At 34.4% G+C, this 21,754-nt stretch overlaps 1 protein-coding gene across 2 annotated transcripts; it reads left to right on the top strand.

Annotated features, from left to right (window-relative positions):
• The first annotated feature begins 8,462 nt into the window (after nucleotides 1-8,462).
• LOC131639080 (WD40 repeat-containing protein HOS15-like) lies at nucleotides 8,463-21,492 on the top strand. Of its 2 annotated transcripts, XM_058909590.1 has the most exons (14): nucleotides 8,463-8,794; nucleotides 10,561-10,706; nucleotides 10,839-11,166; nucleotides 11,700-11,794; nucleotides 11,902-11,948; nucleotides 12,885-13,035; nucleotides 16,009-16,072; nucleotides 17,320-17,478; nucleotides 17,594-17,715; nucleotides 18,192-18,266; nucleotides 18,545-18,598; nucleotides 18,702-18,775; nucleotides 20,639-20,713; nucleotides 20,957-21,492. In XM_058909590.1, the coding sequence occupies exons 1-14, from the start codon at nucleotides 8,734-8,736 to the stop codon at nucleotides 21,174-21,176; spliced, it is 1,671 nt and encodes a 556-aa protein (XP_058765573.1). In that variant the 5' UTR covers nucleotides 8,463-8,733; the 3' UTR covers nucleotides 21,177-21,492. The 2 variants fall into 2 exon arrangements, with proteins under 2 accessions (XP_058765573.1, XP_058765575.1); XM_058909592.1 differs by lacking the exon at nucleotides 8,463-8,794 and having other exon boundaries at nucleotides 10,566-10,706; nucleotides 10,831-11,166.
• The last annotated feature ends 262 nt before the right edge of the window (nucleotides 21,493-21,754 follow it).

Genomic DNA, 21,754 nt, shown 5'->3' with positions numbered 1-21,754 from the left:
GTTGAATGAACAGTGCAGTGATCATCACAGTAAACATAAAAATTTTAAAACTACAGTAGAAACTCTTTAAATTAATAATGTCAGGACCGGAGAAATTTATTAATTTAGAGAGTTATTAATTTATCGATAAATTAATAATTATTAATTTAAAGAGTTTTTAAGTAATTATACTATACATTGGCCCAAGTCGGGACCGGACAAATTTATTATTTTAGAGAGTTTATTAATTTACCGAGTATTAATTTAAAGAGTTTCTACTGTAGTTGGTTTTAAGAAAAACCAGTTCATCATCGAGGCTTTTGTTTTAGCAATACATGTGTTTGTTTTTCTGCATTATTTTAATTATGCATTGGAGTTGTATTAATAAATTAGTGTTAGTACTAGATAAATAAAAAGACTATTTAAAGAAAATAAAACCATTTTTGATATAAAATTGATTTTTTTTTTAAAAAATTGGTTTTAAAATTAGTTTTTTTTTTTTAAGTTTTGAGAGAAACCGGTTTAAAACTTTTTTTTTAAAACTGGTTTTTATGAAACCAGTTTAAAACTGAACCGATCGACATAAAAATCAATTTTTAAAAAATAAACCGGTTTTAAGATCCAAACCAAATCATAAATATGATTTAATTTGATTTGGTTTTTTTTTTTTGGTTTATTACCATCGATTTAGTCCGGTTCGGGGGTCTGTTCTGGCATCAAGTGGTTCCAGTCCCCTCCGATCGCATTTGCGGGGGATCGAACCGTGGTTCTCCCTACCAAATCTAGCGTCAATCACCACTAAACCAACTAACGATTGGTCGGATTTGGTTATTGATCATGCACACCCCTACCCACATGAGTTGTCTCAATGTACATTGGTTTAAAAATATATTAATTATCATGCATTAATAACATATAAATTTTAGGGTTAGTACCTATTTTCACCCCTCCCATATGGGGTTGGTTTGAAAAATTTCCCTGCAAAAAAAAAAGTTGCAAGAATTCCCCTAACAATTGAAGATTCTTTCGTTTTAAACCTTGTAAAATTTTTATTTTTAAAACCAACCTTGCAACTTGAAAGACTTTATCATTTTGAACCCTGTAAATTTTTTTTTTTTAAGTAAAACCAACCTTGCCCGTCATATTCCAGAGGGTTTAAAATGACATAATCTACAAGATTATAGGATTTAAAATGACTGAATCTTCAAATGGCAAGGTTGGTTTTAAAAATATAAATTTTACAAGGTTAAAAACGAGAGAATCTTCAAATGTTAGGGGAATTCTTGCAATTTTTTTTTTTTGCAGGGGTTTCAAACCAACCCCATATGGCAGGGGTGAAAATAGGTATTACCCCTAGATTTTAATTATATCTATATAACTATAACTATTCATAATTATATATTTCCTCTTTTGTTTTAATTTGTTTTAAAGTAAAATTATTATCACGTTTTCAAAGCTAATGTATAGAAGATTTCGTTTCGTTAAATTTGTACAGAAAGAAGAAGAGTCGAGTTGATTGTACTTCAAAAACCCATAAAACATGTTATTTTATTTAATTAAGAGCTATTTTTAAAAAATTGTGCTTTTATTTTTTGTTTAATGATTAATATAAGAGGCAGACTAATAGATTTCTTTTTATGTTTTAATTTTTGAATAGTACACTTTTACATTAAATTTAATATAGTTTATTTTAAATCTATTTTTGATATTCAAATAAACAAATTATACTTTATTTTATAAAAACACATAAACATTATATTGATAAAAATTATGTTTGACGTAATATATTATATAAAATTAATTAGAAGAATTAAAAAGTTTATTATTAAAAAGTTTATATATATATATATATATATATATATATATATATATATGTCCAACCATATTGGTCATCGGCCTATGTTGAGATTTCACGACTCTAAGAAGATGAGAAGAATTTATAATGAAATCTTTCCCTAGGTGATTACAACAAAAGTCTAGTAACTTGATGAGTTTTGAATCCTAATCGATGGTGGCAACTCGTGCGATATCATGTACTCTGAGTTGTTTGAAAAACTGAGCCTGGAAAAAAGAAGCTTATGGCCATATGAAAGATCCAAACATTCTTCCATTATTTTAAAACAAGGTTGTCGTCTAACTGCAAAGTAATGGACTAACTTGTTATGGACAACCTCTTATGTTTTCTTTTTGAGAATTGGTGGACCAACTTCTTTACCGAATCATGGTAGCTGGTGACAGACAAGCGCAATAGGTTCATCTACTACCTTAAGGTGGCGTCCCTAAAGTGGATGACGAAAATCGACTCGAATTTTCAACATCAGTTTGTCCACAACGTGTAAAACAGACAAACAAACATAGAAATTCAAAATTTTAAACAATCGGACTCTTGGAGTTCCACCATCATATTCTTAGATCACAATTCACATGCGTCACACTAGAAAAGGTCTTTCTCAACCTTAGACGAACACCGAATCGAATTTTCAATATCAAATTGCTTACAACGTGTAAAATGGACTAACAATCATATAAATTAAATTTTTTTAATTAATCACGACTCCATGAGGTCCACCATCACCTTCCCAGAAGCAAATCTTACTCAAATCTGGTGTCTTGATGGTCCAAGAAGAAAAATGTTGTTGCCATGTCCAACACTGAAGTTGAGTACATGGCTCTAGCTAACACTACCTTCGAAGTTCTCTGGATACAGTCTCTCCTCACTGAACTAAGAGTATCATTCACTACACCTATTATATTTTGTGACAACTTTAGCACTGTTGCTCTGGCACACAACCTTATTCTTCATGCTAAGACCAAACACATGGAATTAGATATATTCTTTCTTAGGGAGAAAGTATTGAATAATAGTCTGGTTGTGCAACATATACATGCAGTTGATTAGTATGTTGATATGCTCACAAAATCCTTGTCGGCTCTCGGGTTTTTAAAACTCAAAGGTAAGCTTTAAATTCAAGACAAGTCATCCCTTGCACAAGGAGAACCATGCATTTGAGGGGTAGATATTAGAGTAAACTGTTAGAATAGAGCAACTAAGTCGAGTCAGCATGTAATTAACTTTGTAACATAATGTGTTGAGTTAACACATTCTGAACTGAACTATATAAGTTCAATTTCCATCTCTTTTGTAATCAACTTTGAGAATAACAAATTAAGTTAGAAACTTCTCTCTCTCTCTCTCTCTCTCTCTCTCTCTCTCCCTTTATTAAACTCTAGTAAAAGAAGTATCGTCCACATAAGGTCTACATGTTGATGTCTGACACTGGAGGAGACCATAAAAATTAGGGTTTTTTTTCAAACCATAGTAGAATATTTTCTTAAATTCATGGTTTCTCAAATTATTGATGACATCAAGTATAGGTAGCACGTACAATTTTTTTTCAAGGTTTGAAAACGAGAAGACAAAATTCCTCAAAAAATTCAATGCAAAGCAAATGTGATATATTCATCCTCAAACATTGTTTCAACGATCTGAACTGTAAAATAACTTACAATTAATGATTCTCTTGAATAATTGCATAAATAAAATAAAATAATCTTTTAGGTAAATTGCATATATGAGAATAAATTTTATATTTTATTTTGTAAATATTTTTTAACACATGCATTCAGTAAAATTAGATTATCCAATTTTTATAAATTAGTTTTTAATATGTTTTCAAAAATATTTTAATTTAATTAAATAATTGTGTAATTTTTTCTACGATTTATAAATTAAAATTTTACATATATTTTTGTTTAAATAATAATATACTAATTAAATATACCAACAATTTTATTTATTTTTTAACTCGTTAATAATTTCCAGAAAAACTTAGCACAAAATAAATATTGTCACTGTATATATACGCATTATAAAAAGTTATAATAAAATATACTAACTTCTATTATTAATTTCTATTATTAATATAATAAAATAATGTACTGCGAAAAGTACTTACTTATCCGAATTAATTTCATTTAACTGTCTTATTATGTATCTCTAAATGTTATTTCACATTAAAGATTTAATTAATTAAAAAATAAAGAGTGAAGACTCATTTTAGTCCCTCATAAAAACTGCAGAGGTCAAGTTAGTCCCTGAGAAAAAAATCTCTATTAAATCCCTTAGGGTCCGTTTGGTTGGGAGTAGATGGAGGGGAGGGGAGGGGAGGGGAGGGGAGGGGATATTTATAAAAATATGTGTTTGCTTCATTTTTTACAAGGGGAGGGGAGCAAAATCCCTCCTAGACTCACTTTTTGCTCCCCTCCAAATTGGAGGGATTTGGAGGGGATGGAAGATTCAATAATCAGAATTTTATTATTTTCCCTATTTTAACCTCAATTATTTTTTTAATTCCAAAATCGTCCTTATTGAATTATTAAAGACTAGATTATTTCTCTGTATTATTTCACGTTTATTTTTTTCTATTGTGCGGTTGTTATTTGTGCGTTGTTGTTCTCAGGTGAATTTTTTTATTTTTTATTTTGTTGAAGTTCCCTTTTTGATATTAGATTTTTTATTATAATAATAACATACTTATACTGATATTTGTACTTGTTTATAATATATGATAGTAATAACGTTTTTTATTATAATAATAATAATAATAATAATAATAATAATATACAAAATATGCAAATATAATATATTTATGTTATAAACAAAAATTTTAACTCTAATATTATTTGTTCGATTTTTTTAATATTCTAACATTATTTTATTTATTTTTAATTATAAAAATTGTTTTATTGGGTTAGATGAATCATATGATCAGATAATGGTTTGATTTGCGTTGAAGATATATAGTTCAACTAATGTGTGTTGTTGTTTACGGTTATATTATAGTTTATGAATGAACAAGTTTTTATTTGGTGAAATTTACTCAATACTATTGTTATTTAGAATTATTTTCACTAAGTACAAATAATAATATTTATAAGGATAAAAAGGTAAATTGATTTTAAAATCCCTCCCCTCCCCTTGTGAACCAAACATACTTTTGTTAAAAATCCCTCCCCTCCCCTCCCCTTCTTTGAACTAAACATATATTTAGTTAAATTCCCTCCCCTCCCTTTCCCTTCATTCCCCTCCCCTCGATTAAATTCCCTCCCCTCCCCTCCGTTGAACCAAACGGACCCTTAAAAAATTTAACTGAGACATGTTAGTCCCTCTACTATTTTTTTTAAATTGGTTTTTTCTCTTACTTCTAAACTATGACTAGACTGCTAGTGAAAATCCATTTGTCTCTCACAAAAAAGGGAGAGTATAAATTAGTCCACGAGAAAAAAGTCCTTCTTTAATTCTTTACAAATTTTAATTGAGTCATGTTAGTCCCTATATTAATATTTTTTTCAAACGATTTTTTCCTATTTTTAATCCGTGAATGGACTTGACAAGATAGAGTTGTTTTCAGAAATTGAGTACGAGTCAGAGGTCGAGTTCCTTTGCATACGATCTTCTGAGTCTGAGTTTCCACCCGAAGTTGTGTTACCTAGTTGTGAGACATCACAATCTTATCATTCAAAATTTGAGTCAACATATTCTGATCTTTCATAATATGAGTCTCAACTTCTCTTCATATGTTCCTATCAGATTCAGAGCCCAGTAAATTCTTTGACTAATGATCCTGCATACTTGAACATATGTTAGTATACCTACTTGTTCATTAAATACTTTATTATCATCAAAACCTAAAGGATATGGTATAAACCAATTTTCTTACCATACCATGTGTATTGTTGTTACCACAAGTATTATTTACAAAAGTAAGAAATTTTCCTAAATCACCCCAATAGCAGAACTAAACCTTCTTAAAAGATCATTAACAACTAAAACAATAATAACACATAATATACAAGAATACATAACAAGAAAAACCACAATCACTCATCCATAAGCCTGATAATAAACTCCACAAAGAAAAGAACATCGTGGTATCGCGATGATTTAGCTACAATCCCTTCTCAAATAATTTTAAATCAATAGTCGTAAAAATGGAGTCCAATCACAATTTAAAAATAAGAAAAAATCGATTTGAAAAAAAAACTAAAAGAGAGACTAACATGACTTGATTAAATTTTGTAAGGGATTAAATAGAGACTTTTTCTCTTAGGGACTAATTCAGACTTTCCCTTTTTTGTGAGAGACTAAAATGAGTCTTCACTAGCAGTTAAGTCACGGTTCAAAAGTAAGAAAAAAAATGGTTTGAAAAAATATTAGTAGATGGACTAGCATGACTCGGTTAAATTTTGTAAGAGATTTAATAGAGACTTTTTTTTTTCTTCTCAGGGACTAATCTGACTTCTGCAGTTTTTATGAGGGACTAAAATGGACATTCACTAAAAAATAAATCTACTATAATCATTATTAATGGCAGACTAATTAATAGTGCAAAAAAATTTATTGTTACCAAGCATGTATCTTTTCATCAGTTTCTGACTTTGCTTATTAATAACCGTTTTTATTTTTTAAAAATTTCAGGAGAGGGATCCCCAGAGGTTCTACAACCACGACCGAAAGATTAGGGATCTCGCGTAGCCTGACGAGCCGTAGTTCCAGAGGTACTATCAGCTTCTGGCTTGAGGGACCTGTGTCAGGTCGGCTACCTAACGATACATAATGGGATGCTGATGGCATTTGCGGAGAGATGACATCAAGAGACTTCCTCATTTCATCTTCCTCACGGAGAAATTACCATCACACTTGATGATGTGGCATGCCTCCTCCATCTACCTATCAAAAGTATCCTCCTTTATCACGGTAGGCTAACGAAGGAGGAGGCGTTGGAGATGCTTATTGTGGAGTTGGGGCTGATCCTGCTGACACCCTTGATGAGGTGGAGAGGATCCGCGTGACCCATGTGAGGTTTCCTTCTTGTAGTAGAGATATGATGAGGCGTTTCTTACGGCACATGAGGCTTCTGGTGACGAGGTAGAGGCAAATGTGCATAGAGAGCGGGCATTTAGATGTTACCTCCTATATTTGGTAGGCACTCAACTCTTTATGGACACGAGCTCGACGTACACAGACGTCATCTACCTCAGGTACTTATCAGATACAACATGTATCCGAGAGTACAATTGGGGAGCGGCTGTACTGGCGTACAATTATTATAGACTCTGAGAGAGATGCTTGTGGAAGGCAAGGACAGTGGCAGGCAACTGTACCCTTTTGGTGGTAACAATCTTATACCCTTCTACTTGTTATATATTTGTGATAGTACATTAAAATAATCGTGTTTTTTTCAGGCTTGGATACTACAACACTTCCCATACATTATTGGCTGGGGAGAGGTGTCGGAGTACACTGAGCTCATGCCGCGTTCCAGTGCTTTCAGCCCCCCTTAGAGGGAATCAGGTGTCGGATCCCTACATGCGTTGTCTTGACCGCATGGCTGCCGAGGACATCAGATATGATTGCTATGCTTAGCACCATGAGACGGTTTCGTTTGATGAGATAACGCTATACTCTAGATGGTTGGCCGCCAGCTCGACCATTATTGTACGCTATCTTCCGGAGCGCGTCATGCGTCAGTTTGGCTACACACAAACGATACCCCGTGACCCTACTGTCTCCGCTCCTATCGCCATGATCCGTCGGCAGTTAGATGACATCTTTGCAGACTAGAGCACCACATGGTTCTTGAGGAGGCTCGAGCGACGACAGCAAAGCACGATTGGAGCTGTGCCGATGGGTACATCACCTAGTACTATAGAGTGTCACACCCATACATATAAAGCTGGGTTGGACCACACTCAGGATGTTCTTCCCCTATGTCGTGAGATAGATGACACATGCATGACAGCTATTGCAGATGGTTTATTCCTTGAATGGTCTGCTCAGCGACGTGTGGTGGATGTTATGATCTGGATGGCAGAGGGGGCATTTCTGTACCTTAGATATCGTGTCAAGACTGGTGGGACACTTGACGTTAGGGGTAGCGCCAACAGAGGGCGTGGTGGACGTAGAGGCGGGGCCAGAGGTAGAGGAGTTGCGCAGGATGATGTCCGACATACTCAATAGTTATTTTTATGATGTATTCGACATTATGACTAACATTATTTATACGATGTATTTTTATTGGTCTACCTACTATTGTCTTTAAAATGCGTTACTTTAATTTTACATTTTTGTAATAAAAATATAGTTTTGGAGTAAAGTGAACATGCTTTGAAAATATAGCAGACTGTTCCGTTGGTGCATCTACGGAGCACTCTGTTTTCACCACGTTCCGTAGATGTATCTACGGAAGGATTTTTAAACTAAAATAAGTTGAAATTAATTATGCTCCACTATGTTTTAAGCGGTTCCGTAGATGCATCTACGAGCATCTATGAAAAAACCAATTTTTTTTAAAAAAAGTATTTCCGGAAATACATCTACAAAGATTAAAGGTATAAATAAAATTTCATGGGGTGTCTAAAAGATCCATGATGTGTGTAAAGAGAAATCCACCTTCCAAGTACAACTAATAATAGGGTTAGTACTACTAGCATATTGTTATGATTTAGAAAACCGACCAAAAGGAGAAGAAGAAAACGGAAGCGGAGGAATTTAACGGCGGTTGACGGAACCCAACCTGACCCCGCGAGCGTTACAGTTACAATCGAGTTATTTATCTAACCAATCCTCCCTCTAGCTAAACCTCTAAAACGGTTTGGTTCATTCACCTCTCTCTATTTTCTCTCTCGCTTTCGCGGCCAAACTCATGGTCGCGTAACCGTTCTCATAGGCCATTGAAGCATTGCTTTCATAACATGGCCTCCATCACTTCCGTCGAACTCAATTTCCTCATATTTCGTTACCTCAATGAATCAGGTTTCGTAATCCCTTCCTTTGCTTTATCTCCTTCACATGCTAGGGTTTTGGAAGATTCAACGAATTTCGAGTTTTTGTTTTAATGTTGACGTTTTGGGTTTGAGTGATTAAAGATTGATATTGTTTGATTAAGGTTTAACTATTATGGAGAAATGAATATATTTATCCTGTAATTGAAAAATGTTCTTTTGTGTTTTTTATTTTCTGGTTGAAGATGAGAGATCACGGAATATTTTTAGATCTGTTGTTTCAAATTATATTAGGCTCTGAGACATGATTTTTGACGGTATGGAATGCGATGGTAACGAGTGAGACGTGTAGAATGATTATGTGTAAAGTGGATGGGAATGATGTACACGAGGAGCTGGATTATTTGCAGTTCTTCCTTAATTATTATGTTTTTTTATTGTAATTGATTATGTATTATGATTATGTTTTATGTATGTTGGGATTTGTATATGCAAATGGGAAGTAGAGATATCAATTGAAAGGGAGCCGGATTACTCCTTTTAGCTATGGAACTTAGTCGCAATTTTGGAAAAATCATATCTAACTGTGACAAATAAGTGTTTGCTTGCTTATTCTTCTTTAGACTATATGTACTTGTTGAGAATCATAATGCATGCCATGTGATGTTTGTTATACATAATATTTGTCACGCGCCTTTGCGCAATAATAGCTTCAGGTTTTGAGGGCGTGTTTGATTTTGCTTAAAATTAATACATAAGATTCTGAATCGATGTTTATAGGAAAGGTCATTATTGACAAATTTATTCATTAAGTAGTACCCCTTCCAACTCAGTGTTATCGAATATCCGCCATAGTGTATAGTGGCGGTTTTTGGGCACTCCACTATTGTGGGTTTTTCCGCCATGGACCGCTATCTGCCATAGACAACACTAAACTAAACCATCCTCCTCTGTCATCTTCTCCCATATCCCCCTTAACCTTTTTGGGTTTTGTTTTTGCATCAAATGTATTCTTAAGAGTTAGTCTTTACTCACTTTAACATGTTATTAGAACCTCATTGACCAAATGGTTAGGGGTTTGATCATTGCAATCGGCATATTTTGATATAAAAGTTGAATGCCGCATATAGTATAAATGAGCCTTTGCTTTCTCGTACTTCATGTCTAATGGATTCGTGCCTGACAAAGCATTTCAAAAATATCTATAAGCCTTTATGAATATTTAACTTAAGCTTGTAAGAAATTAGTTCTTCATATTAGATTAAAGTTTATGGCTAAGTGTAATAGAGTTTAATCTTTGCCTACCTCATTCTTTTGAATTTTTATACCAGGTTAAGTGGGTCAGTTATTTGTACATGCTTCAAGTCCTAATTGCTAGTACATGAAAGGGTGGTCAAATGTAAAATCATTCACGCGCATTTTGTCTTAAAAATAAAATTGTAGCTTTTAGAAGAGTTAGACCTTGAATGTATCTTTTTGAAGAATGTTATTTATGTAATCTGTACGTTCTTACAATGCAAATGCTGATGTCAATTCCACGTTATTAAAACTTAAAAGTCATGTGATTTTATAAGATAACGAAGGCAGGCTTTTCCATTAAAAAAACAATGAAAAAATATTACATTGATGCTGTTGTCTTAGGGAGTAATATAGATTAGGGTATCCGTGAGAACAGGGAAAACTTTTTTGAGGTTGATTATATCCTTTATGCGATGCTTTTCATATTTATTAAATGGCATTATAGGTTGCAACTTTATTGATTTACTACTGGATACTTATGTTACACCACTATTGCAGGTTTCACACATTCTGCTTACACTTTTGGTAATGAAGCTGCCATTAACAAATGTCCCATTGATGGAAATTTGGTACCACCAGGTGCTCTTGTTACATTTGTTCAAAAGGGACTGCAGTACTTTGAGATGGAAGCCAACTTGAGTAATGTTAGCATCCTCTGTTTTTGCATTCTTGATTTTTATCTACATAATATTCATCCATTTGATTTGAGTATATATCTTTTTAAGGTTTCACAACTTAGGTTTCATGTTGATCAGTGTTTCTTTTAAGCTTGCCAGTGTGATGCAGACCTGGACGAAGATTTTTCATTCTTACAACCTTTGGATCTTATCACAAAAAATGTGCACGAACTTGGGCAAATGATTAGTGAAAGAAGGAAAAAACTACTGAAGGAGAGAAATAAAGAAGTAGAAAAGGAGCACGAGGCTGAACGTGGACGGGCAAGAGAAAAAGAAAGACATCAAAGGGAGAAAGAAGTTGAAAAGGATAGGGAGAGGGTAAAAGTTGCTAAAGAGAGAGAACAGCATGTTAATAAGACTGACAGAGAAGTGGTCAGAGATCAAGAAAAGGTTACTGCAAAGCATGAAGTGAATGGAGCAGTCGGAGGTAATTTGCTATTCAATGGAAATTGCTTACCTTATTTATATAATATATGTTTGTTGTTGTCTGTTTGGTGTTTAGCTGCATGTTCTGATCAATAATCTGCGGTAAATTTCAATATCTTGTTACTATATTTTTCTGTTATCCTTCATTTTATATTCATCTTAACCGTATTACTTTCTATGAGTGCTTTACCGTCTAAACTTTATGATACGTTTTCTTCATTATTGTGGTTAGATTAGAAAACTGGAACGGCTTAATGTCTAATAACTAGAAAGCTGATCCCTTTAAATTTTATTTTACTATCAAATCTGATTTTTTTAATACATTTTTTTTTTCTTCTTATTTTGGAGTGTAGCAATGAAATCATTTATTATAGTTGTTGCAAGTGTTAACACCATTGTACCCCTCTCCCCGAAATGCTGTTAGTGAGTATCCGTTGTATGAGGTGGTGTCGAAAATTAAAACTAGTGGTCTGCTTCACACTTTCTATTAATATTTTTCCTTAAAAAATGGATGATTTTCATTTGCTTCGACAGGATCAGAATCAACGGACATCTGTACGGCATCAACATCTCAGCCACGTCAAATTCCCAATTCAGATGTGACAATCTTGGAAGGGCATACTTCAGAGGTGATGTGTATCATTGTTGCCCCTTACTCTGTATACTTAAATTTTCTTTCATCTATTGTTTATGCTGCAAAGCTCTCTGACAGTTGTCCTGTTCACCATCCATTTAGGTGTGTGCTTGTGCATGGTGTCCTTCAGGATCTCTTCTTGCTTCAGGGTGGGTATTTCCTTGAATTGTTTGCTTAAAATTATATATTGACTATGGACATGGGAACGTGATAATAAGTACCCGAGTCCCTATCAATATGTCTGTAACTTTAATGGTTGATGTGAATAGTATTATTTTCCTTCTTGGATTTCCAATTTTGATTGACTTTCATCTTAATGGAGGGACACTGACTGCATTTATTTTTTTCCCTCCAAAATAATTAAACCTGTTTAGAATAATTGCTTTTCGTATTTAGTTTCTGAAACTGCATTTCTATTGTGTTTTTGTAACAGAAAATAAAACCAAATCATGTTGTTTTTACAAAAAGCCTGTTTTTTCGGGAAATATCTGCTTTCAATGTGTACTTTGTTGATTATAATTTAATATAGCAATTTCATAGATACTGGCTTCTGCTAAATCCTTTCATTTCTTAGTGGGTTTTAGACCCTTTCAAATGGTTTAATGGAATCCAGTTACTCACATTTTGTTAGGCATAATACTATTGCCAATGGTACTTCTAATAATAATTCTACAAAAGGTAAAAAATGTAATAGCTTCTTCTCCTGGAGTTGAAGAATGTTTGACAGAGACATAACAAACTTGTAAAAGACCAAAGCCTCAAATTTTACTATAAATAAAAATCTGAAACATGCTTGTTTATGTTAATGAGCATGATAATATATCTGTCATTAGGAATTCTGACTTTACTTTTCCTTGTTATCTTATTTTATATCTAATGTAGATACTTTACTGTTGCATAACATCATGCAATGACTTACATTTTATATGATGCTATTTTATCGTTATTTACTTTTTGTTCTGAGGATTTTTTAAATAACACATTTATGATACCATTTTATTTTTATGATTTTGAGATTGAGATTCTGATATATGGCTTCTTAAGGTAATCTTGTGCTTAACTATATCATCATTTTCAACATTAAGGTCTGGAGATTCGACAGCTCGTATATGGGCAATACCAGAAGGAAGATGTAAACCTGTTTCACAGAGTGTCCCTTTGGACGCGTTGGTGTTGAAGCATGTTAGGGGTAAAACAAGTGAAAAGACTAACGACGTCACTACAATTGATTGGAATGTGAGTTCAGTTGCATATTCTGATTTATTTCAAGACAATTACTTAAATTTACGTGTTTGAATCAAAATCTGGTGATTCACTATTACTAAAATCATATGAAGTTGCAACTTGCAACACTCCACACTCACTTTTCCCATACCCATTTAATAGGTAGTGGATATACTATAAGCTTCTGTACCGAACTTGTTTTTCATATAATAATACTTAAAACAAATTCCACTCCCCTTCCTTGAGATAAACTTAAATTACACTTCGCTCATCTCTTATTTTAGAATTTACATAAACTTTTTAAAGTAGGTGGATGATTATAAACGAGCATTCCGGTAGAATATTTTTTCTCTTCAGTTTTATTGTAATTTGTAACTAATTTGAATTTTCATTATTGATTTTAGTACTTCAAAATATTACTATACCAGTCATTTTTATTAACTTAATACCTTGAAAAGGTCTTCTGGATGACTTAAAGTCTTGCCAATTTAGGCTAATAGGCTTTTAAAAGTCCTGATCATGTATTTAATAAATTAGTTTGGCTGGACCTAGACTTGATGTAGAATAGTTTATACAACATGATCTGTTTCCATCACTAGTAGGGACCTCTCTCATCTAACCAACTGTTAATAAGTATTCCATCTTTTTAAAAATTTAGATAATCATCATATTTCCCCTTTATATAAAATATTCAATTAGGAATCAGTTAGAGGTATATGGAGTGTTGAGTTTTAAAGAATTCATAACCAAAGGGAGGAGGACCATAACCACTAGCATTTTGGACCATAGTTGAGAGTTCTATGTGAGACTTGAATGTATGAGTCTGTAATTTGCAGGAAATCCCTGATAATTGGAAGGAACTGTGGCCTGGAAATTTTGATTAAAAAGGTGCCGCCAAGCAATGTTATCAAATTGCGGCGCCATGGCCTATATACATGGCGTTTTTTGGACTTGCCGCAATGGTAAATATCGTCCGCTATTGCAGGTTTTTCTGCCATAATCCGCAATATCGGCGCCGCAAAGCGGCCGGTATGGCGGGATTTTGGCTCTCCGCCATGGACAACACTGCCGCCAAGATGTGGCCAGATGACCAGATTTAATTTTAAAGCAGACCTGGCATTGAATGTGTGAGAAACGACCTTCCCTGCCACCTATTCCATTTGTTCTTCCATGGCCACAATTAGGGAAAAACTGAGAAGCATCAGGACCAGTGGAAGGTAGTGCAGATGACTGAAGTGCAGGTTGATCACTATTAGGCTGCAGAGACGAGGAAGGAGATGCATGAGTAAGATTGAGAGATGCCAACAGTTTTCTTCTTAAACTTGTCAAGACGAGTTTCATGAGCAAGTTAGAGCCTCAACTTCATCAATATCCGTGGTTTCTATCTAACTAACTTTTAACTACAGAAATAATTGGATGGAACTCCTGAGGCAAACCTTCTAATATCACATCAATGTGTTGATTGATAGGTACATGATCTCCAATTGATCTAGGTTTTCAACGAGGAGACGAGTACAGAGACATTTTTGAACAGTATGATTTTCGAGAGATGTAGATCTTAATTCAACACACAATTGTCGTTCCTTAGCATGCTTTTGCTTCTGATAACAAGCTAGAAGTCCCCCCCCCCCCCCCCCCCCCCCCCCCCCCCCCCCCCCCCCCCCATAGTCCATAGCCCATAAGAATGAATACAGCCAAGATCAGGAGCGGGGATCTCACTAGAGAGCATGGACTGAAGCCACATAGGGAGCATTTGATCATGTTGACGCCACTGACTGAACTCAGGGTTTATTTTGCCACATGTGTGGTCTTTAGTCTTGAGAATCTAGGTGGAATTGAAGGAGAAACGAGAAAATCATGGAGGTTGTGAGCCTTGATGTGTGGCTCGACTTGTTGACACCGAGCATGGAAATTCTTCTCATCGAGTTTCTCAGAAATCTTCAAGGAGAAATGCAGAGTAGAACATAATTCAGATGCATCACCTATGAAGAAATTGAGAGGTGGAGGACGAATAGGAATGCCACCACAAGTATCCAGGGTTGGTGACGGTGGCGGGGAGGGAGGAGGAGGGGCTCCATGTATCAGCGGCCCTGTGATTCCATGTTGAATTTCAGCTAATTTATAGCCAATTCCTTTTTGGAATATTCTGTTTTCATTGATTTCTATAGATAATGGTTACATCATTATATAGGATATAGGAACCTAATCCTGCACAGTATGAACTGTTCCTAACTATCTCTAATCCTGTGCACTGCACAGGTTAGATGTAATTGACTATAGAATATTCCCGATGGTCCCATAACAGACTCTAATCCTGAACACAGGTTAGGTATAACAGACCACTGAAATACAGCTGTCAAGATGATTAACAGTTGTTAATGATTCCAACTGATACACTAATAAGACAATTAATTAGCAATAATAGGTCAAAAACCATCAAAAGAGAGATTTGGAGTTAAGTGATCTCTATCTTCACATATGATCTAAGATGAACATTGCGGCTTTGGTTGGCACATGTACTCATATAGTTGGCCCCACCCACATCTATTATCAAAAATCTCTAGTTATTGTTATTCCATCACTCTTTGCTTATACTCGGCTGTTATAAAAATGGTGTCATGTTTCTTGTTTTCAATCATTTATACATGAGACGGTGAAACCAAAAACGTTTTCCCTGTTTCATGTGCGAATCTTTGGAAACATGAAATGAAGTGAAAACCAAGTGTCCGGTTTGTAATTTGAAGTGAAAGCATTAAATGCTAAGTGATAACAGAAAACATGTTTGGAAATTGAAACCAAACAAACTCTTAAAATTCCAAAAACTTGAACTGAAGTTGAAATAATTTTTCTTTAAAATCTATTTCCCCCCCTTTTTTTAATGGTAAATATTCCCATGACTATAAGATTTAAAAATTGAGGTTATTATCTGTAATATTTGCATATAATGTTGCATACCTGTAATTTACTTTGATATCCGTTGTACAGGGGGAGGGGACACTTCTTGCAACTGGTTCATATGATGGGCAAGCAAGAATTTGGACCACTAATGGTGGGTGTTTTTTCGTCCTTGTATTTTATAATAGCATTTGAGGACTTATACTTGATGAGATAAACTCATAGATGTCTCATTCTTAATATTTGGGTATAGCATTTCTGTTTGCTATTGTTTTAATGGGTTAACAAAGGATTTTTGGCTATTTTTAATGCCCGAAGAAGGTCAAGTTACCTGAGGAATTGAACTTAAATTATCATTTACTGTTACAATGAATCTTTTTAGAAGAAATATATAATATAGGCTCCTCAAAACATGGCTGGAATGATCATTATCATGAAAAGCTGGTTGGAATGCTGTATACCCAATGAATTAGAGATTATAAGTTGAACTTTCTTAACAAATTATTACATGCTGCAAGAGCTCAGTATCCCAGCACTAAGCATAGTCCCATTTTTTTAGAAAGTATCTGTGTCTGGGTTGTTTATCTAAGGAACTGTTTATCATATATAATGGCTCGCAGACGAAATTGTATTCTATGTAACTAAAAGGGTGGGAGCACTATTATTCTTGTGTTATTTTTATTCAAAAGAATAATTTAATGAATAGAAAACTTTTGGATAATGGTATTATACTCTTTTCTCAACTGTTTGTATTTTATGATTGCCTGCATATGCATATTTTATGTGTTGGCCTTTCTCTCTCCCTGTCTTGTGAGACTGGGTATATTAGGGCCTATCATCTTTAGCTAATATTTTCTGTTTCCAATTTCTATTGAAGTTACACTGTTTTCACTTTGCTATTGTTTTCAAAGATTTGTATAGGAAAGTGTATAAACTACTAAATTGCTTAGCTTTTTTTGGATAAATCTTTGAATGGGGTATGGGGTATCTTAGAGCCTATTTAGTTTTAGCCAACATTTTCAATTTTCATATTCTATTGTTGTTTCAAATTACAAAAGTGACACTTTGTTTTCTCTTTGCTTTTGTTTTCAAAGATTCGTATAAATTTGGAAACAACTATATTTGTTTTCATTGTTTTTGTACATATCTTTGGAAACATAGAGCAAGCATAAAAAAAACTGACATTTTTGAAATTACAAGTTAAAACAGGAAATGAGAACAATTAAGGTTTTCTCAAAGCAAACATGTTAATAGTATCTTGTTGCAGTCATTTTATTTGGTAAATCGTTGTTCCTATTATTATGTTTTTAAGCAGGCTCTTGGTATATATGAGTTTGCTTTTAGGACTTGAACTTTGATCATTGTTTTCAATTTGATCTCGTGGTGGTTATCTATGACTAGGTGAACTGAAGAGTACATTAAGCAAACACACGGGACCAATATTCTCTCTGAAGTGGAATAAACGAGGTGATTATATTGTGACTGGAAGTTGTGATAAAACTACGATTGTTTGGGATGTGAAGGCAGAAGAATGGAAACAACAATTTGAATTTCATACAGGTGAAAATTTGAATATGTATTTTAGTCGAGAGTAACTATAAAAGAACTTTTGGTGATAGTTCTCTTAACCATATATATGCATGATTTTTTGATTGGGGTTTGATGACTTGTTTAGGTCCAGCACTTGATGTTGACTGGCGCAGCAATATGTCTTTTGCCTCAAGTTCCACAGACAATATGATATACGTCTGCAAGATTGGTGAAACCCGACCAACACACACTTTTGCTGGTCACGAGGTTCACACTCGAGACCTTATTTTGCTATATCACTGCTACTTTCTATTCTTGAGAGAATTTAATCACCTCCATGTTCATATAAAGTTAATAATGGTTGGCAAGGTTTTCTATATAGAGTAGTGGATAACCTTGGGCTGCGAAGTTCAAGACCGAGTCTAGAATTCTTGAGATGCCCCACTATTTACTTAGTTAGATTTTTATTTTTATTTTTATTTTTATTTTTAAAACGACCAGCACTAAATGAATTAATTAGATTGCGAATTCAGTATAATTTTCTTTGATCAAGTTGAGTCCTACATAATTTATAGGCTTTGCATGTTGGCTTTTATATCATAGTTTGCTGAAGTTGAAGGTTTAGAAATCTGAACATTTTTGTCTGTTGTATTCTTAGAAAGCATTGGTTTGAGATATTTCATGAAAATTCAATAATGATTCAACAAGTCTTACATCTGCCAAGGACCTTGTTTCATTTACAGGGGGAAGTTAACTGTGTCAAATGGGATCCCACAGGCTCATTGCTGGCATCCTGTTCTGATGATGTCACAGCAAAGGTATTACATAGCTTATTAGTATCTGATTCTAGGATCTTATATTGTTCATAGTTACTTATTTATTTTTGGGTTTGGTTAGGCTTTTTTGAATTGTACTTTATTTTTCACAATTATTTGTTGTTGTTGTTATTATTATTATTATTATTATTATTATTATTATTATTATTATTATTATTATTATTATTATTATCAAATAATAACGATTAAGTAATTTCTGAAATTTTGTTTGTTATGTGTACGTTTGATGTTTTTGTTTGGGTTGGATGCCTTGTTTGCAGATATGGAGTTTAAAGCAGGAAAATTATCTTCATGATTTAAGGGAGCATGCCAAGGTACTCCGAGTTTTGCATTTTATTGAATGTCCGTTTTGTGTTTGTATATCAATTTAACTACTCATTCCGTGCAGTTGGGTTAACTAAATAAGTTTCTTTGTAGGAGATATATACCATCAGATGGAGCCCTACTGGTCCTGGTACAACTAATCCGAACAAAAAATTGGTGCTAGCTAGGTAAGTTAGTTACTGGTTAAATAATGTTCGTAAATCTTGATTTTATGCAAATATTATTTATACAAAGCAACCAACAACCAAAGTCTTTCCCTTTGCATTTATTTATGCTTCTGATATATAGAAATGTTGTTTTCTCTATTTCTTTACCCCTTGAATCTTTTATGGATGGGTCATGACGACAATTCTTTGGCTGAAATTGGTAATACTGTGAGTTGCATTGTGTTAACTGAATTGTATAAAATGAATGCTACCTCTGGCATGTTACTGATTCCTATTGATTGTAATTGTCTGCTCCAAGTTTTCTGCTATTTTGCTCTTTGGTTGACTTCCCCTCCATCACGTCAGTACTTTTTAATTAATTATGTAGTACCATATATTCTATTGTGATGGAGTTGCTGTGATGATATTACTTGTCTTTAGTTTTTAATGGGATACACTTGGTTACAGTCCCAGTGGAGGTAGTATGTGGGCAAGGCAAAGACATTAGGATTAGTGTTTGTGAAAGGAAAGGTAAGAAAGGAAAAGAAAAAGGAGTGACTGCATGCAAAATCGGCGACCGTTAAAATTGGGGAATATTGCGATGCTTAAAAGCACTGTTTCCAGGCGGGCTGCGCTCATTCTTTCCTCCTCTCTTGTTTTCTGTCTCCCCTGTCAGTGACTATGTATGCCAATTCTGAGAGGGTCTTTTTCTTTCTTTCTAGTTATGCTTTATTAAAGGTGACCCATTTATCAAATATTTCTGAAATCTTCTATAAGTATATGATATGATTCTTGGGCCTTGGAGCACCACGTGTCATTTAGGACGCATCCTTAGGGATAATGCTTGGGCCCTGGAGCACCACATGTCATTAAGGACCCATCCTTAGGAATGAAGGGGAAAATCAATGTGATGGAGAACTTTTTGAAAGAGCTGGGCAGAAGATATATGTTAAGAAATATGGTTGCCCCCACTTATAAGCACATGTTCAGGCCATATATTGCCCGATGTAGGACTCTTAACCCACCCTCTCACGCCCAGGACTAGACAATTGGAGCGCGGAAATAAATGGTGTGTGACCCGATAGTGGAAACCATAATAGGTGGCCCACCGGATCTTAAACAAGGCTCTGATACCATGTTAAGAAATGTGGTTGGGCTTAACTCACCCTACAAAATCGGCTTGTAGGGTGAGGATTGCCCCCACTTATAAGCACATGTTCAGGCCATATATTGTCCGATGTGGGACTCTTAACAGTATACTTGTCGGTGGCTAGTAAATAGAGGAGGCTGTAAGGGAAAGGTGTTCACTGTCAGCAATCAATTTCCAGTATTTTCTGATTCAATCTTGAGACAATGCTGAAATTCAAACAGACGCCAGTGATGGGATCCACGGAAGGAACACCTGTGCAACACTTGTGCAGGGTGAAATGTCCAAAGATTAGATTAGTGTGGTTATAAGAGGGAGGGATTAGAAAAGAACGAGGGAATGATGAGTGGTTTAAGTTAGTTACTGCTAATGGGGAGGGAATACACATGTAAAGGGGGTACTATGAGGTAGGGTAGTGTGGGCAAGAGTACTGGTTAGGTACCAGCATTTTACAAATTTTCAGCTAGGTATAGAATGTAAAATCTGAGGAGCTTGACTCTTAACACTGCTGGGAAGTGGGAACCTTCTTCTGTAATCGTTATATTTCTTAGTAAATAATTCATATCTTCACCATTTCATATTTTAAATCTCTACCAGTTTTCGACCTTTTGCAAAATATTTCCATGTTTGCAGTTTTATCATTTTGAAGGTGCTTGTATTTTCCCCTCTATTTTGTTTGGCTTCGATGATAAAAGTCTGTTACATGTTATAAACTATATACTTGTCTTTTTGTGCAGTGCCTCATTTGACTCCACTGTAAAAATATGGGATGCTGAACTTGGGAAACTCATCTACAGCTTGAATGGACACAGGTACTGTTTTTATTTGCGTTGTTTTTTTTTATGGACATAGCATAAGATTCCCCCACCTCTCAGCCCCTTTCTGCTTCAAAGTCGTAGATGTTAGGAGGCTGATCAACATGAAATCTTTAACCTGTACCTTGCTGTTTGACAAATGCTGTAGATCTAAATGCAATGAATTCACTAGTAGAAAAATACAGTGAAAAATGGTCTGCCAGACTCGTTTTTGTCTGACGTGTTTATTTCGTCTTGCAGGCAACCTGTGTACTCTGTTGCATTCAGTCCCAATGGTGAGTATATAGCCAGTGGGTCTCTTGACAAGTCCTTACACATATGGTCGTTGAAGGAAGGCAAGATTGTGAGAACATATGCAGGCAGTGGAGGCATTTTTGAGGTCTGTTGGAATAAGGAGGGCGACAAGATCGCTGCATGTTTTGCCAATAATATAGTGTCCGTTCTGGATTTTAGAATGTGATTGCGAGAAACACCATGTTCTTCTGGCTGGTTTTAGATTTTAGAATGTGATTGCAAAAATACCATGTTCTCCTGGCTGGTACATTGGATTCTTTCTTTTCCTTTCTATACTATTAATAGGCTAGATTGGTTGAAGTGTATCATGGTGTATAGATTTTTTCATTTTAACTCTTAGGCATAACTCATTGTTCTTGGATCCTGTTGTAAAATTGTTAGTATTAGCGAAAAGTAATTTGTAGGAGAGCATTCTTAAAATGCCAAAATGTATAGATTTAGTTGTGGACAATATCATGTTTAATTATTACTCAACTTCTGTATTTAGTTGCCTTTTCTGCATTAACTTCCAATTTCTTCAATTACAATATGATTGATAGAAAAGGCACTGGAATGGGATGCAAGGTATTTAACTAATCATTCTTGAGTTCTAAAACATAAAATATTTTTTACTAGTGGTATTCTAAAAATAGCTCAATAGATATTTCAATGATGGATGTTTCAATGACGGAAGAACGAAATCATCTTCAACAGTCTCCTTTTTGTTTGTCTTTTAACATTGGTCACCATCACAATAACGAGTGC

Source organism: Vicia villosa, linkage group LG1 (assembly GCF_029867415.1).
Source record: "Vicia villosa cultivar HV-30 ecotype Madison, WI linkage group LG1, Vvil1.0, whole genome shotgun sequence".
NCBI lineage: Eukaryota > Viridiplantae > Streptophyta > Magnoliopsida > Fabales > Fabaceae > Vicia > Vicia villosa.
The sequence above is the reverse complement of the archived record's forward strand: the minus strand, read 5'-3'. Positions and strand labels throughout refer to the sequence as shown.

What these genes read in the sequence shown, in the direction of transcription:
- LOC131639080 (XM_058909590.1), top strand. Translation starts at nt 8,734, where the DNA reads ATGGCCTCCATCACTTCCGTCGAACTCAATTTCCTCATATTTCGTTAC. An exon ending in TGGAAGCCAACTTGAGTAAT is followed by an intron (nt 10,707 to 10,838) that starts GTTAGCATCCTC and finishes TAAGCTTGCCAG; the next exon opens with TGTGATGCAGACCTGGACGA. An exon ending in GGATCTCTTCTTGCTTCAGG is followed by an intron (nt 11,949 to 12,884) that starts GTGGGTATTTCC and finishes TTCAACATTAAG; the next exon opens with GTCTGGAGATTCGACAGCTC.